Below are 15,917 nucleotides of genomic sequence, written 5' to 3'. Positions count from 1 at the left end.
TGTTATGACACCATTAGCAGCACAAGCATCAGAGCAGACGGAGGAAAATGAATTTGATGGATTTATTTTTCTGGTCACACATCCATGAATTCATGAGCAGGTTGCCCCAGACGTGAGGTGTTTAATACCATAATGTCACTAAATATATAATTCACCATACAATTGCCTTACGCAAATGCTAGAATTTCCCCTTTAAATTTTATTCCGAATCTATTTTTTACCAACTGCACCATGCACACTATAATGTAAATGTATTATTTTCTCATATGGATTAAAACAAGAGTTTAGTACTTCTTCCCACGATGCAATATTTTTACATGGAACAGCTAGTGAAATTCATTTAAAACAACAAGAAACATAATTTATTATACTGTTCAAAATATTCTAAATGTTTCTCATAACACTTAGAATAAAATAGAATTTAAAGCTCCCACGATGCTTGACACAGACTGCTTAATTGCCTGTGGCTCCTTTTACTTCTAATGGCCATACTGAACAAATGTCCCCTCAAATGTACAGCTGGTAAAGTTGCTTCATCCAATGCTGACTATATGAGATCAAGCCCGTAAACTTACAGGAGGACCGGACTCCCTCAAGTTGTCCTGCTACTGCACATACTCACCATCCACTCCCCACAAATGAAATTTTTTTTGGTTTTACGAGACAGGGTTTCTCTGTATTGTTTTGGAGGCTGTCGGTCCAGCCCGGCCTCGAACTCACAGAGATCAGCCTGCCTCTGCCTCCCGAGTGCTGGGATTAAAGGCATGTGCCATCACAGAACGGCATGAATTAATTAATTAATTAATTTATTTATTTATTTTGGTTTTTCGAGACAGGGTTTCTCTGTAGCTTTGGAGGCTGTCCTGGAACTCACTTTGTAGACCAGGCTGGCCTCGAACTCACAGAGATCCGCCTGCCTCTGCCTCCCCAGTGCTGGGATTAAAGGTGTGCGCCACCACCACCTGGCATGAATTTTTTTTAAAAAGGCAAAAGAGTAAGCAGTACATGGAGTAACCTCACCTCTGTTGAAGCAGAGCTCTGGAACTGCAAAAAAAAAAAAAAACGGGGGGTAAAGAAAAAAATGGTAAGAAAAACAATAAACAAAAACAAGCCTCCCCTAAGATAACAAGATGGGTGAGACACGATTCAAAGCTTTCTGAACCTCATCAGCTACCATAATAATGTGGAACAGCGTCATCTCTGTCGAAGCAGAGCTCTGAAACTGAAAAAAAATGAAAAAGAAAAAAAACGAAAAAAGAAACAAAAACAAGCTGTCCTTAGATATCAAGATAGGTAAGATAGGATTCAAAGCTTTCTGAACCTCTCCAGCTTCCATAATAATGTGGAGCAGCCTCATCTCTGTTGAAGCAGAACTTTGAAACTGAAAAAAAAAGACAGAAAAAAAAGGGACAAAAATGCAAGAACAACAAAAACATGAAAAAAAGATAAAAGCCAGACGGTGGTGGCGCTCACCTTTAGTACCAGCACTGGGGAGGCAGAGGCAGGCAGACCTTTGTGAGTTCGAGTCCAGCCTGGTCTACAGAGCAAGCTCCAGGACAGCCTCCAAAGCCACAGAGAAACCCTGTCTCGAAAAACACCCAAAAAAAGAGAAAAAGATACAAAAACAAGCCTCAGGAAGATACCAAGATGGGTGAGATAGGATTCGAAGCTTTCTGAACCTCACCAACTACCATAATAACGTGGAACAGCCCTCGTCTCTGTTGAAGCCGAGCTCTGAAACTGGAAAAAAAAAGAAAAAAAAGGGAAAAAATGTAAGAACAAGAAAAAAAGATACAAGCCACACTATGGCAGCGCATGCGTTTAGTCCCAGCGCTCGGGAGGCAGAGGCAGGGGAATCTCTGTGAGTTTGAGGCCAGCCTGGTCTACAAGAGCGAGTTCCAGGACAGCCTCCAAAACAATACAGAGAAACCCTGTCTCGAACCTCCCCCCCCCAAAAAAAAAGAGAAAAAGATACAGAAACAAGCCTCACGAAGATACCAAGATAGGTCAGATATGATTCGAAGTTTTATGAACTTCACCAGCTACCGTTAATAACGTGGAGCAGCCTCATCTCTGTTGAAGCAGAGCTCCGAAACAGTGCAAAAAGAAAAAAGAAACAAAACCAAGTTGCCCTAAGGTAGCCAGGTAGGCGAGATAGGATTCAAAGCTTTTTGAACCTCACCAGCTACCATCAGAAGCGCCCATTACGTCAGCAAGCTGTTTCCTGGTCCCCCATTTTGTTGGCCTCCCATTTTAGCTGTGAGGCCGCGGAGAACTTGCCGTCTCTCGCCTCTCGGGCCGGCCAGACTGTGGAGACTTTTGCGGTTCACTGTGAGCCCAACGGCCTTCCCGAAAGTCCTAGTGGCTAGTGATTCCCGCTCACAGCCCCTAGAGCAAGCCCGGTAACAATGGCGTCCCCGAAGAGCCACTCAGACGCCGCCTCCGCCGCCGCGAAGTCTGAGGAAAAAAGCCGGCCCACTCGCTCGGACGAGACATCTGGCGCCTCGGCCGCCACAGACGCAGTTTTTGGTCCCGAGCCCAAGGGTCCAGAAATGAGTCCCTCGTCAGGCAGCGAGGTTGCTGGCACGGGGGCTAGCAGTGTTTCCCGCCCTCACGGCACTAACCTCGACGAGTCCGGTGACCGTTATCGGGGTGGTGACGACGGGGACGAAGACGGGCACGACGTTCCCGTCGACGACGCTCACGAGGTTGGCGAGAAGACCAGCAGCCCTGCTTTGGAGGTCTCGGACAATTCCATCGGCAGTGTGGAAAGCGTGTTCGCTCAGCAAGACATGGGGGAAGGTGAGGTCGTGGACGTGGACGTGGACGTGGACGAGCAGGGTGTGGGAAGCCTGCACCGCCACCGCGACGAGGCCGCTGAGGATGTGGAGGAGCAGGAAGTGGAAAGCCACTTCCGCCACCAGGAGTTGCAGGCCGGTGAGGCTGTGGCGGAGCGGGATGAAGGGGCTGAAGGGCACGAACTGGCCAGTGCGGACAGCAGTGAGCAATGTGATAACGAAGAAGACAGAGTGCTAGATGACTGGTTGGCCTTAGAGACGACTCCTCTCCCGAGACCTCGATGGAAAGTCCTTAATGCGCTTCGCGATAGGCAGCTGGGTTCAAGTGCCCGCTTTGTTTATGAGGCCTGTGGGGCAAGGCTATTTGTGCAGCGTTTCTTGCTACAACGTGTTTTTGAAGGCCACGATGGATGTGTTAACACTGTGCATTTTAACGAGCGTGGCACCCTGCTGGCTAGCGGCAGTGATGACCTAAAAGTGATCGTGTGGGACTGGCTTCATCAGAAACCAGTACTGAACTTTCGTAGTGGCCACAAAAATAATATCTTGCATGCTAAATTCCTTCCTAATTGTAATGATGCCGTCCTAGCTATGTGTGGCCGTGATGGGCAGGTACGCATTGCACAGCTGTTTGCTGCGCCAGGCACTCAGATGACCAAACGCTTAGTGAAGCATAAGGGAGGATCTCATAGATTGGCTTTGGAGCCAGACTCCCCGTTTAGGTTCTTAACTTCAGGTGAAGACGGAGTTGTTTTCAATATTGACCTCAGACAGCCCCAACCAGCTTCAAAGTTGTTGGTAACCAAAGATGCTGATAAGAAAGTGGGATTATATTCAATCTTTGTGAATCCTTCCAATTTCTACCAGTTTACCGTAGGTGGGCAAGATCAGTTTGTGAGAATTTATGACCAAAGGAAAATTGATGAGAATGTCAACAATGGAGTACTCAAAAAATTCTGCCCTCATCACCTTGTAGGCTATGATTATCCAGCATACATCACCTCTGTGATGTACAGTTTTGATGGCACAGAAATCCTGGCCAGCTACAATGATGAAGATATTTACATTTTCAACTCTTCTGATAGTGAAGGAGCTGAGTATGCTAAGAGATATAAAGGGCACAGAAATAATGCCACAGTGAAAGGTGTAAATTTCTATGGTCCCAGAAGTGAATTTGTGATGAGTGGTAGCGATTGTGGGCACATCTTCTTTTGGGAAAAATCATCCTGCCAGATTGTTCAATTCTTAGAGGCAGATGAAGGAGGAACCATAAACTGTATTGATCCCCATCCTTACCTACCTGTGCTTGCATCCAGTGGCCTAGACCATGAGGTCAAGATCTGGGCACCCACAGCTGAATCTTCCACGAATCTTACTGGGTTAAAGAATGTGATTAAAATTAATAAGATGAAACGAGATAATTTTAGCTTGCACCACACTTCCCTGTTTGACAACCACATGCTTTGGTTCCTCATGAGTCACCTGACACACACAAATTACCAACGCAATTGGAGAGGTATTAGATTTGAAATTGGAGGAGCAGATATCAGTGACTCTTCTAGTACCTCTGAGGAAGAGCAAAACTGAGAGGAATCATAGTGCTAGACTTCCTTAGCTATGTCCTGGGGGCACCACCTGACAGTGAATACCACTTCAGTATATGGGAATTTAAAGAATTAGCTTGAGTAGTAGGTTTTTGTTTGCCTTTTGTTTGCAGTGTTTTATAATAAGAGTATTTTCTTTTTTCCCCTTTCCTATTACCTGGTTTTGTTACTCCTTGATAGCCCTTATATGATTATACAAGTATAATAGGCTTCCTTTGTTCTCTCACGACTAAGGAATTGCCTGAAAATTTGGTGAAAAATTAGTAGTTTTGTAAGAAATTATTTCTGTTCCAAAAAATTGTTGGACTTTTAAAAATTATTCCATAATTCTGAATATTAAAGTTTTTGTTGTAAATTTATAAGAAATGTTTTTGCTCTAAAGTAAAGTAAAATTAAATAAACCATAGTTTTGTTTTTTTTTCTGCCGATCCTTGGTCATGCACACACCATACACTTCTTTGGTTTTTTTCCAAAAAAAAGGAAAAAAGGATAAAACAGATTTGTTCCTAATAAGATAAAGAATTATATAACTTTGTTTTATTCACATTTTTTGAACCCACATTAATAATACCGAATTATTTAAGCACATTAAAACTGGAAGGAAGTTAGATTAAATTACTAAATTGTTTAATACCCATTTCAATGATTTTGAAATGTCATGGTTGAAAAATACTGGGAACCAGATTGGACCGAACCAAGGCCTCTGAATGTGGGTGCCAGTTAGGAAGCCAGAGCTGTCTATGGGACCTCTAACAATGGAGCTAGTGTTTCCCTATAGAGGGATACTATTGCAACCCATAAACAAGAAACAGGGCCAAGGCCCTCCCCCAAATGATGTGATTCTAAAAGTCCTCCTGGGTTAACCTTTTTCTAAGCTTCTAGCCAAATTTTAATAATTCCTTTATGTTGAAACTATAAGAGTTGCAATAACAGATGACTTGTATTTTATAAAACAATTTAATGTAAAACAATTTGAAGAATTCTTTTAGTAGGAGGACTTTTAGAAGATAATCCTGTGGTATTTTTCTTTATTTTTTTCTTTTAGAAGCACTCTTATTTACATATGAATCCCCCATCACCTCACCCTCCCATGCTCCCTGCCTACCCCCCAACCCAGCCCCACCCACTCTCCAAAGATAGTGAGGCCCTCCACAAGGGACCATTAAAGTCCCTCACATGTTTTTTTCAAGACAGGGTTTGCCTGTGTAGCTCTAGCTGTCCTATGACTCCCTGTGTAGATGAGGCTGGTCTCAAACTCACTTGAGATCTGCCTGCCTCTGCCTCTCAAGTGCTGGGATTACAGGTGCGTGACTTGACACCTGGCTTGAATTCCAGTTTTAATGCTTGCAAATACGAGTGCTCTTACCATCTCCTAGTCCCCTTTTTAATCGATATACTCCTATCTGCAATTTTATTCTGTTTGCACCAGGGGTTTGCTATATACCCAGTGTTCCCTTGATCTCAGTATATAGTTCACACTATCTAGCATTGAATTCAGTATTCTCCTGCTTCTACACATGAAGGAGTGAGTAACAGGCTTGTGCCATGCATTTTCTCAATTTAACTATTACTTTTCAGTCTGTAGATAAGAAATAGATGTGAACAGATACATAACACACAGTGTATCTATCCACCTAACACACACACACACACACACACACACACACACACACACACACACACACACACACCACACCACATGCTCGCGCACACACACACAAAACAAATCTGGAATTCAAAACTCCAGCACGCAGCTGGGCAACGATGCATGTGACTGTAACCACAGCATGTGGAGTTGAACCTAGCTTTGGGAGGCAGATTCCCTGGAACTTGTTAGCCAGCTGCAGCAAGCTTCGGGTTTAGTGAGAGAGCTCGTGTCAAGGGAATAAAGTGGAGAGGTGCAGAGGAAGACATCTGGTGTCCTTTGCTGTCCACATGTGCATGGATGTCTGTACCACACACACAGCTAAATAATGAATGATATAAAAATTTGCAAAGCTAGTACAATAGTTCTTAGAAATCTTACAGGGTTTTTATTTTTGCACATTTTGGTCCTGTTAGTATGTAGAAAAGACATATACACTAGAGTTGCAACTTCTGTGAGACAGTGAGGAAAACTATTTCAATTCAGTAAGTTCACAAGAAAACAAGTATATATAAGGTGTGTGTGTGTGTGCGTGTATGTGTGTGAAAAACATATACTTGCATATAGGACGACTCACAAAAGTATAGTGAATGGAGGAAATGCTGCAATACCATTTGGTTGCCCTCAAGAAATTTACTGATGTTTTAAAACTCCAAATGCTGGCATTATCTAGAAAATTTTAACAGGTCTGTTTATAATTGTTATAAAGCTGAACTGTTGGAATGTGTCTACTGAAACATTTTCCTTACATTAATTCCCTTGCATCTTTCATTTATATTAAAAATTAACACAAATGAATATGGCAAAAACTGTCAATACCTGATTTCTGTCTCCGTGCAATCCTATCTGAGGTACCTTTTGACCCCATGGGGGGAATGAATATATATACAGAACTACTAATAACAGGAAGAAGAGGAAAATATTTTTGCAAATGCAATGTTTCCCTTCACAAAAGTGTACTCTTGTTTGTTTTGGTTTTTTGAGACAGGGTTTCTCTATATTGCTTTGGAGGCTGTCTTGGAACTCGCTCTGTAGGCCAGGCTGGCCTGGAACTCACAGAGATCCTCCTGCCCGTGCCTCCCTAGTGCTGGAACTAAAGGCATGCACCACCACTGCCAGGCTCCACAGTGGACTCTTACGCACGTTCTCCATGTCTGCACCATTTTAGCTGGGTATCTTTTGGGATAGTTGTTACACATTTGTCATGAATAGCCCACAGGTTGCAATCTTCAAAAAGGCCAACCAGACAGGCCTCACTTGCCTCCTGCAAAGCACCAATAGCTGCACTCTGGAAGCGCAGATCTGTTGAAGTATCACACCAGAAGTTGGAAGGGGAGTTTGTGAATGAGAAGTTCAGTGGACTTGTGATAGTGTCTGATTTCACTGAGCGCCGTACCAGCAGGCCTGTAATGATGGGGTTTCTTCAAGGTCCCAGTAGAGGGCGAGCTCTTGCGAGCAGGTTTTTTCTTTCTTTTTTTTTAATGTGCTAGATTTTTTATTAATCCAAATATAGTATTGTAGCCTATTTTATTAATCGTTCTATGTTTTTTAATTTTTTTATTTAAGTTAGAAACAAGCTTGTTCCACATGTCAATCCCAGCTCCCTCTTCCTCCCCTCCTCCCCTGCCCTCCCCACCAGGTCCTCCAGCCCCCGAGTCAATCTCCACTCTGACCCTTGACCCTGAGGGAGGGTGATGCCCTCCATGGTGGATCTCCAGTAACTGTCATTTCATCCAGGGCAGGGCCTAGGCCCTCCCCCAAGAGTCCTGGCTGAGAGAGCATCCCCAGCATCCCTGAGCGGTTTTTGTTGCTAGATTTTCCCTGGTGCTTTACCAGCTGGAGATTTGTGGGCAGTCAGCCTTGTAGGAGTCATGGTATGGGCACTTTCGTACTTACCCTTTTCTTCCTTAGGCTGGAGCTTGGAGAGACAGAGGTGGCACTGGCATTACAAAATGGCAGCGACTTGGTTGCATCTTCAAACATTTTTTTTTCTCTCTCAACTGTTTCTTGATTATTTAGGGATCGCCTTGTTGCAGGGACCGGAGCGGTGGGCAGGGTGGTACCACAGTGTAGAGCTCAGATGACAACTTACAGGAGTTGATTCTATTTTTCAACCACACAGTTCCCAGGCATTGGACACAAATTGTTAGGTTTGGTGGCAAACACACATTATACTATTTTTATTAATATTGCCTTTATTTTTATTTTATGTCTGTGGGTGTTTTGCCTGCGTTTATGTGTGTGCACAATGCATGTGCCTCATGACCACGGTGGTCAGAAGAGTGCATTGAATCCCCTGGGACTGGAGGTACAAACGGTTATGAGCTGCTCTGCAGATGCTGGGAATCAACCCAGGTCCTTTGAACAGTAGCCAGTGTGCTGACCTATCTCTCCAGCCCCACCATGCTATTCTTAACTGTGTTTAAGTGAAAAATTGAAGGTTCTTTGGATGTTTTTACTGAAATATGGTTTAGAAGAGCCTATGCCATGCTGTTTGATTCAAAATGCAATTTGAACTGAGGTTTTACTTTATGGGGGTGTTTTTTTTTGCGACAGGACTTCTTTGTGTAACAGTCCAAGCTGACCTGACACCCGTTTTGTATACCTGTCTGATCTCGAGCTCATAGAGATCTTCCTGCCTCCCAAGTGCTGGGATTCAAAGCATGTGCCACCATGCCTGCTTTTACATTATTTCTCTCATTCATTAGTACCCTGTTATCTCTAGTACTATTCTATGATCATTCACTTCCAGAAATACAATGTCCTATAAGCAAACATAAATTCTCACTTTTTCTTCACAGAAAAAACTTGTTTAAATGAACAAAAACCCCTTAAGTTCTCGTAGAATTTAAGTAGACTCTCCAAAATTATTAAACTAAGAAGGAGCTCAAATAAAATTTAACATTAAATTAATATTTAAATCTGACACTGTATTTAAATGGGCTGCGTCAGTGGCTCAGCAGTTAATCTCACCGGATTCTCTTCCAGGAAACATTCATTCAATTCACAGTACACAGATGACAGCTCTCAAGTCCATAACTCCAGACCTAGGGGATATGATCCCTTCTGCTGGCATCTGGGTGCACTGCATATATATGTTGCATAGACAATACACTCAGACACACAAAATATTTAAAAAACAAAGTCATTTTCAAGTAATTAGAAGTTGTTAATTGCAAAATATTCAAAGAAAAGTATTTAACTCTCATAACCTTCCTAATTCTGGTAATTTGCCATACCAGGATATATCACAATGGTATAACCCTGGACAAAGGTGGTAGATCAGTTGCTAAAGTGTTCCCTTACTTTGAATGCGCCAAAACCTAAATTGACACCAGGACCCATATGAAAACTGGATGTTGTGGCATTTGCTTCTAATCCCAGTGCTTGGGAGGAAGAGAAAGTAGTATTCCTGGCTACCCAGTCAAGCTTAATCTACAGGCCCTCAATTGCAGTGAAGGTCCCTGTGGCAATAAGGAATTATACCCGTTTGATCCCTACCATCCACGAACTCATTCACATGTGCATGCAAACATAAACACTAAAACTAAGCAAAATAGTAACCTTTACAGAGTGAATACAAATATGTTTTCAAAAAGGAGATGAAATCTCATAGTATCATCTTTGAAAAGCACCTATTACTGGAGAAATGGTTACCTTTTATCTTCTAGGATTATTTATATTATTTTTTGCTTTTTCTTGAACTCCATATACATGAAACATTGTAGTGTGTCTTGTGTTTCATTTAAACTGTGTTCCTGTTAGACAGACAATATAAAGGCCAATTTCAGGCAAACTCAAATGAAATTTCTTATCATCTTTTCCTAAAATTTATGTCTTTGCAAGAGTTAATGCTAAATTGTCCCTCATGAGGAATGTATTTTGTTTGTGATAGCAATTCATTTTCAAATTAATATGTGAAATCAAATTAAGTAAGCCAGGCATGGTGGGTAGAGGGTTAATCCCAGCATTTAGGAAGTAGAGACAAGAAGTATCAGGAGGTCAAGGCTAGACTTGGCTACTGTGGTGGTTTGAATGAAAAATTTTCTCCATAAGCTTGAGCATTTGAACACATAGTTCCCAGTTGCTGGTACTGTTTGGAGGGCTTTAGAAGGTGCAGCATTGATGTTGGAAGTGAGTCACTGGGGGTGGGCTTTAAGAGCTTATACCCCACCCTACTTCCAAGTGTTTTCCTTGCTTGTGCTTTTGGTTGGAGATGTGATCTCTCGGCTTCCTTTTCTGCTATCTGCTACCATGACTTTCTGCCGTTTATGGACACTCCCTCTGGAACTGTAAGCCATACGACCTCCTCCTTTTGCAAGCTGTCTTCTATCATGTTTTATCACAGCAACAGAAAAGTAGTTAATACAACTACATAATGAGTATGATGGAAGCCTAGGATACAAGAAACAATGAAGAATAAAAATGAGATAGCAAGATGGCTCTGTGGATAAAAGAAACTGCTTAGCCTGATTACCTAAGCTCAATCGCAGAAACTAACATAAAGGTGGGAGAAGAAAACATATTGGAAAAAGCTGTCTTCTAACCTTCACTCATGTACTGTGAAACATGCATGTCCCCCACTCGTACATAATAAACACAAATGCACAATAATAAATGCAAATTTCAAAAACCAAACTGGTCTTAATGTAACATGCAATGCTATGTCTTACATTGTGTTATGATGTTACGTGTAGTAAATAGCATATTGCTTACATCTGGTAATATATTTGTGCTCTCACATATTGCCATTTCTTTGTGATGAAAATAATCATGTTGGTTAAAAAAACTGGTCAGAAGCTATTAGATGAAACGCTATAATGATCTAGTATATCCATTTGATATAAACTGTAATTAACCTTTGCTGTTGCTTTATATGTCTTCTCTTATGGTTCAAGCCCGAATGATACAAGCTGTATTTGAAGATCAACAGACTGAGATAATGTATCTTCTTCTTGCATATAGGTGTTCAATACTCTCTGTCCAAAAGCAAGTTGGATGAAGGAATCTGTTAGGATATGCCCAATACTTGCTATGTAAATCAGGCTGATCTTTCACTCACAGAATTCCACATGCCTCTGCCTAACAGGCATAATAATTCTTTGCTAAGAATTTTTAATTTTTTTTAATTACATGTATGTATCTGTGTGGGGCTTTGCGCACATGTGTGCAGGTTTCAGAGGTAGGCCAATAGTGTCAGATGTCCCTGGAATTTCAGTTACAGGCGCTTGGTAGCTATTGGTCCTGGATGCTGGAACCTGAGCTTCGGTCCTGTATATAGTCTATATTCTTAAGCATTGAGCCATCTCTCCAACACCTGTTAGAATGCCTTATGGGACTGAAATCAGGTGCCAGCTCAAGGCTCAAGTGGGAAACTGAAAGGTTCTAGAGTTACTCATGTTTCTATTATCAGACTTTAGATTCTTACTAGCTATTAGTTACAGACCAAAGTTCCCTTTCAAGTTGTCCACTCCATAGTGCAGCTTACAATATAACTGAATTTCCTCGAAGCAAACAACATAATTAAAGGCAAAACAATAGATTTCAAATCTATTTGTAACCTTGTCTCTAAACCTATTACCTCTGCCACTGAAAATGAGTCAGTGAACCTAAAAGTTTCAAAGGTGTAAATGACAACAGAAGGGCCTCATTAGGTCCGTATTAGAGGCTTCTTGTTCCAGGAAATAGCATGTTTTGATCTGCTTGAGAAGTATTTTGAAGTGTCAGTGAGATGGCTGTGGATACAAGAGCTAGACAACCTGAGTTCTATTCCTGGAACCTACGTGGTGGATTGAAAGAACTCACTCCCACAAGTTGTTCTTTGAGCTCCCCATATGTACCAAGGTATGTGCTTGCTAAATTTCTGAGGCAGCATAAAGAGATAAAAGGCACAAAGTCTGGCCTTCAACTGATGGGACTGTGTTTACTAGCATGCACCGGGAGGGGGAGGGCAGCCTGTCTTCCACGGGAAATTGAAAGATCTATCAAGTGAAAAGACTGACTGTCACCTTTAAAGGGTGATCTATGGGACCTGAGAATGAGGGGGTAATTGTTGTAGCCACAGCCCATGTTTCTCTATCTACTGAAGTTGTTTGCCCCGGAGCCCGTGGGGGGGGAGGAGGCTATCTCTGTAGGCATTCCTTTCTGTGCTGACCAATAAAGTTGAAGCAAAGGGATTTGTACTCTCATAGGAATCCTGTGTCACCATAAAAGTACTCTGTCATCCCAACACTTAAAAGGTATGGAAAGAGGATGGTATTGTTAAAAAATGAAGAATGTAGGTGTTAAAAGAAATGGCGGAAGAGGGCATTGATTCTTTACTAACTGCTTCAAGTGGAGGGAGGTTGTTGTAGGAGGGGATCTACTGAAGAGAGGAATCTCATGTCATGTACTAGGAGAAGAATTTTAACTTGATTCGCTGCAATGGAAGATGCAATTGTCATCTTGCATTTCTGGGAAAACTTTTGAAAGATCATCATTAGAGGTTTGTAAACATTATTTTGTTAGATGGTAAAACAGATTTCCCAAGAAGGTGGAGAGAGGCAGAGGGGCAGAAGTGGGAGATGCAAAGTGAGCCAGAGAGAGGAAATGGATATAGACTTGATTGAGGTTAACAGTGACTGATTCTACTGCCAGGAGTATTGCACCAAAGTGAACTAGTAGGAGCAAGAGAGAGCTACATAACATTGAAGGAAAGAAACACGAGAAATCAAGGGCTAGTGAAAGAATTGTGTTTTGCCTGGCATAAAAAATGAGGGTCCCTTGTAGCCAGGGTTTCTCTACAGTATAGAAACAATCTTTTTTAAAATGTGTCAGAAACAAATGGAGCTGTTATAGTGTGGGAGCCCTGAAAGATTACATAGAACATTTCATTTGGTTGTAGGTGGAAGTTCACAAAGTAACACATTTAAAAGACAGAGTGAAAACATAAGTAAAGGAATCACAAGGAAGATAGGAATGATTAAGAAACAGATCCAGATTTGGAGGGAACACAAGTCTATACCTAGTACTCTTGTGGTTGAACTTTTGCCTGGTTTCTGTGTCTTTAGACCTCATCTAAAATCAATTGGAATTTCTTGGTGTGGAAGCAGCATTGTTTGGAGAGAAAGGCATAAATTTCATCCTTGTTGCGGGATTCCTGCCAGGATTCCATTGCTGTTTTAGCCCCCAATAACATACAACACACTATATATTAATCATGAAGTTGTTGGCCATTTGCTATGATTTCTTATTGGCTAGCTTTGACTTCGTTGCTAACCCATAACTGCTAATAGTATTTCCATGTGGTCCTCGCTTACCGGAGAACAGGGTCTGGAGATCTTACTCTTCTGGCTTTATACACCGTGACTGACTGTGCCTCAGTTTTCCAGAATCCTCTCTGACCCCTAGTCGAACCTATCTTGCTTCCCTATTGGCCATCAGTGCTTTATTGACATATACACAGGATTTCCCCATCATCTCCTTTTTTCTGTCTAAATAAAAAATTATATGTAACAGAATAGTTATCAAGCAGAACTATAGATACAATATGTTGTCCATTAACATTTAGTAAGATTTAAAGAAAGTATTTTATTATCTATCCTATCTGTGTGAGTCTAAAGTCTTATATATAGCTTATCATTTATCATAACTAAGAAAAATTATAACTATATCTATCTGTCTTCAACTCCATCAAAGATCACAGAAGGATAATATATAAACACTAGAATTGACAGAGACATCTCGCTGCCTGGAAAGTCACCCGAAGTTCCTCTGTAACATTGGGGTACCAATCTTCAGCCCGTAGGTCATAGTGTATATGGCAGATTTCTCGGCAAAGCAGGAAATTTCAAACTGTCTGTCTGTATTGGCAGTTTGTCAATCCTTTTTCTGTGCCCTGCAAAAAGTCCGGCAGATTCTTCCATGAAGCAGGAACCCTTTAGTGCTGTCCATCAAGTTCAGCAGTCACTTTCCTGTAGGTTCTCTATGTCCAGTCTATCAAAAAGTAAAGGCAGGAGCAGTTTCTTACCCAAATGGCTAATCTTACCATGTTGAAAGCAAACTCCATAACGAGTTTCTTTGATGCCCATCTTCCCCTCAGACGTAACTGATGTGCCAGGAGCAGATATTTCTCATTGTCAAGAAAAACCCTAACCCATTTTAAATACCATTTTCTGAAGGTCTTTGAAAGATTTGAAGGCTATCTATCTCAAATATATCTCTTTATCTAGAAAACCTAACTAACCTAACTATAAGCTCTGACTATTATAAGTAACTATCTATAATTTGTATTTAATTATGCATTATGCTTTTAAAAATCAGTATAAACACAATACTTAAACAAGAGGAGACATGTGCATATCACAAAACTGACCTTGAATTTGTATCAATAAATGAAAATCCATTCCAATACAAAGTATTCATTTCTATATCATGTTCCCTTTTTTCCCTTTAGAAAGAGATTGACTGTGATCATTACCATTTATAAGCAATCCTGTATAAATGAAAACGAACATTTAAACAGTATTTGGGAATTTGGGCGTTGGTCATTTCAAGCTGCTTCCTGCTGGATGGGAGCGCTGTCCATACCATGGGGTTCATGGCAAAACACAGAAACCTGTATAAGTCCTTGTTTTTGTGGTCTGTATGGCTGTATGGTTCCAGCTGTTTCAGATGCTGAACTGTCTGGATATTGCTTCAGGAGGTCTTGCTTCATCAAACCACTGAAGCCTGGAGGGAATCCATAGCTTTCCATTTTTGCAGAAACAAAAGCAGAAATTCCTTTCCCAAGTAACCTATATTTAAATTTAGAAGTCAAGGCATTTTCAAAAGATATAAGTTGGATTAATTCAGCAACATTTATAATCAAGTGTATTTTAGCAGTTTTTATTCCTTCTTTAGCAACTTAACAATTCTAAGTCAACACAATAGCATACAGTATCCATACTCTCTGTATATTTTCCATCTTTACGTGGCTTATTTATTACTCTATAGTTTTTTACTTTTATTTATTTATATTTTTCTTTGAGACAGGGTTTCTCTGGAAATCCTCTTGCCTCTGCCTCTGGAGTAAATCTTACCAGCGTGCACTACCACAACCGGCTTCTCTATTTCTTTTACCACTATCCTGTTTCTTTTTCTCTCTCAAGCCTACGTAATTTTTAAACACACTGTACACCTTTAGAAGTTTCTCTTCATCTGAATCTGACTTTATTGTAAATCTTTATATTTTTCTGGCCATGTGTCTTATCTGTTAAGAACCACGGCTGTTTAAACTGTGGTTTTTCCAAGATGTCAGGAGTATGATTACTGCCAGCACTAACCGTGGAAGTTTGTGCTTGTCTCTAGCAAAACAGAGACCACCCGAGAAAAATGATGCTACCAAGAAGCCATGCTCCTCTCTGTTTTTTTTTTGTTGCTGTTGTTATTAAAATCCCTTTTAAGCTTTTGTCATTCTACATGGAAATTCATGATCCCACTTCTGACACCAATATTGCTATGGGATTCCTTCCCGGGTTCCATTGCTGCTTTAGCCCCTAAATAACACACAAGACACATGGCTGTTGGCCATTTGCTATGATTTCTTAACAGCTAGCTCTGACTTCATTGTTAACCCATATATCCTTAAGCGGTAGTTAGGTCTAGTATTTTTAAAATTTGGACTACCTCCACAGCAAAAGAATTCAGTTGGTCCTGAAGGTTGTTAATTTGATCTGAAAATCTCCAACTTTTTTTTTTTGAGAGCTGGTGAGACAGAGAGGTACACTGTTGCAAAGAAGGCTTCAGTCTAGCTATTTTAGTTCTGAGTCCTGAAAACTGCCTAGAGTGGCAAAAAGAGAAATATGTTGGATGGCCCATGGCCCATTAGAGCTCTTTCAGGGGGCATCTGAA

The 15,917-nt window shown here is 41.1% G+C and overlaps 1 protein-coding gene across 1 annotated transcript; it reads left to right on the top strand.

The window, feature by feature from the left end:
• Window positions 1-2,232: 2,232 nt before the first annotated feature.
• On the top strand, window positions 2,233-4,803 carry LOC101832919 (DDB1- and CUL4-associated factor 8). Its single transcript, XM_005080066.3, has one exon. It carries the CDS (start codon window positions 2,409-2,411, stop codon window positions 4,383-4,385), a length of 1,977 nt encoding a protein of 658 aa, XP_005080123.1. The 5' UTR covers window positions 2,233-2,408; the 3' UTR covers window positions 4,386-4,803.
• The last annotated feature ends 11,114 nt before the right edge of the window (window positions 4,804-15,917 follow it).

This window comes from Mesocricetus auratus, unplaced genomic scaffold (assembly GCF_017639785.1).
Source record: "Mesocricetus auratus isolate SY011 unplaced genomic scaffold, BCM_Maur_2.0 Super-Scaffold_100003, whole genome shotgun sequence".
NCBI classification, from domain to species: Eukaryota; Metazoa; Chordata; class Mammalia; order Rodentia; family Cricetidae; genus Mesocricetus; species Mesocricetus auratus.
The sequence above is the reverse complement of the archived record's forward strand: the minus strand, read 5'-3'. Positions and strand labels throughout refer to the sequence as shown.

What these genes read in the sequence shown, in the direction of transcription:
- LOC101832919 (XM_005080066.3), top strand. Translation starts at nt 2,409, where the DNA reads ATGGCGTCCCCGAAGAGCCACTCAGACGCCGCCTCCGCCGCCGCGAAG.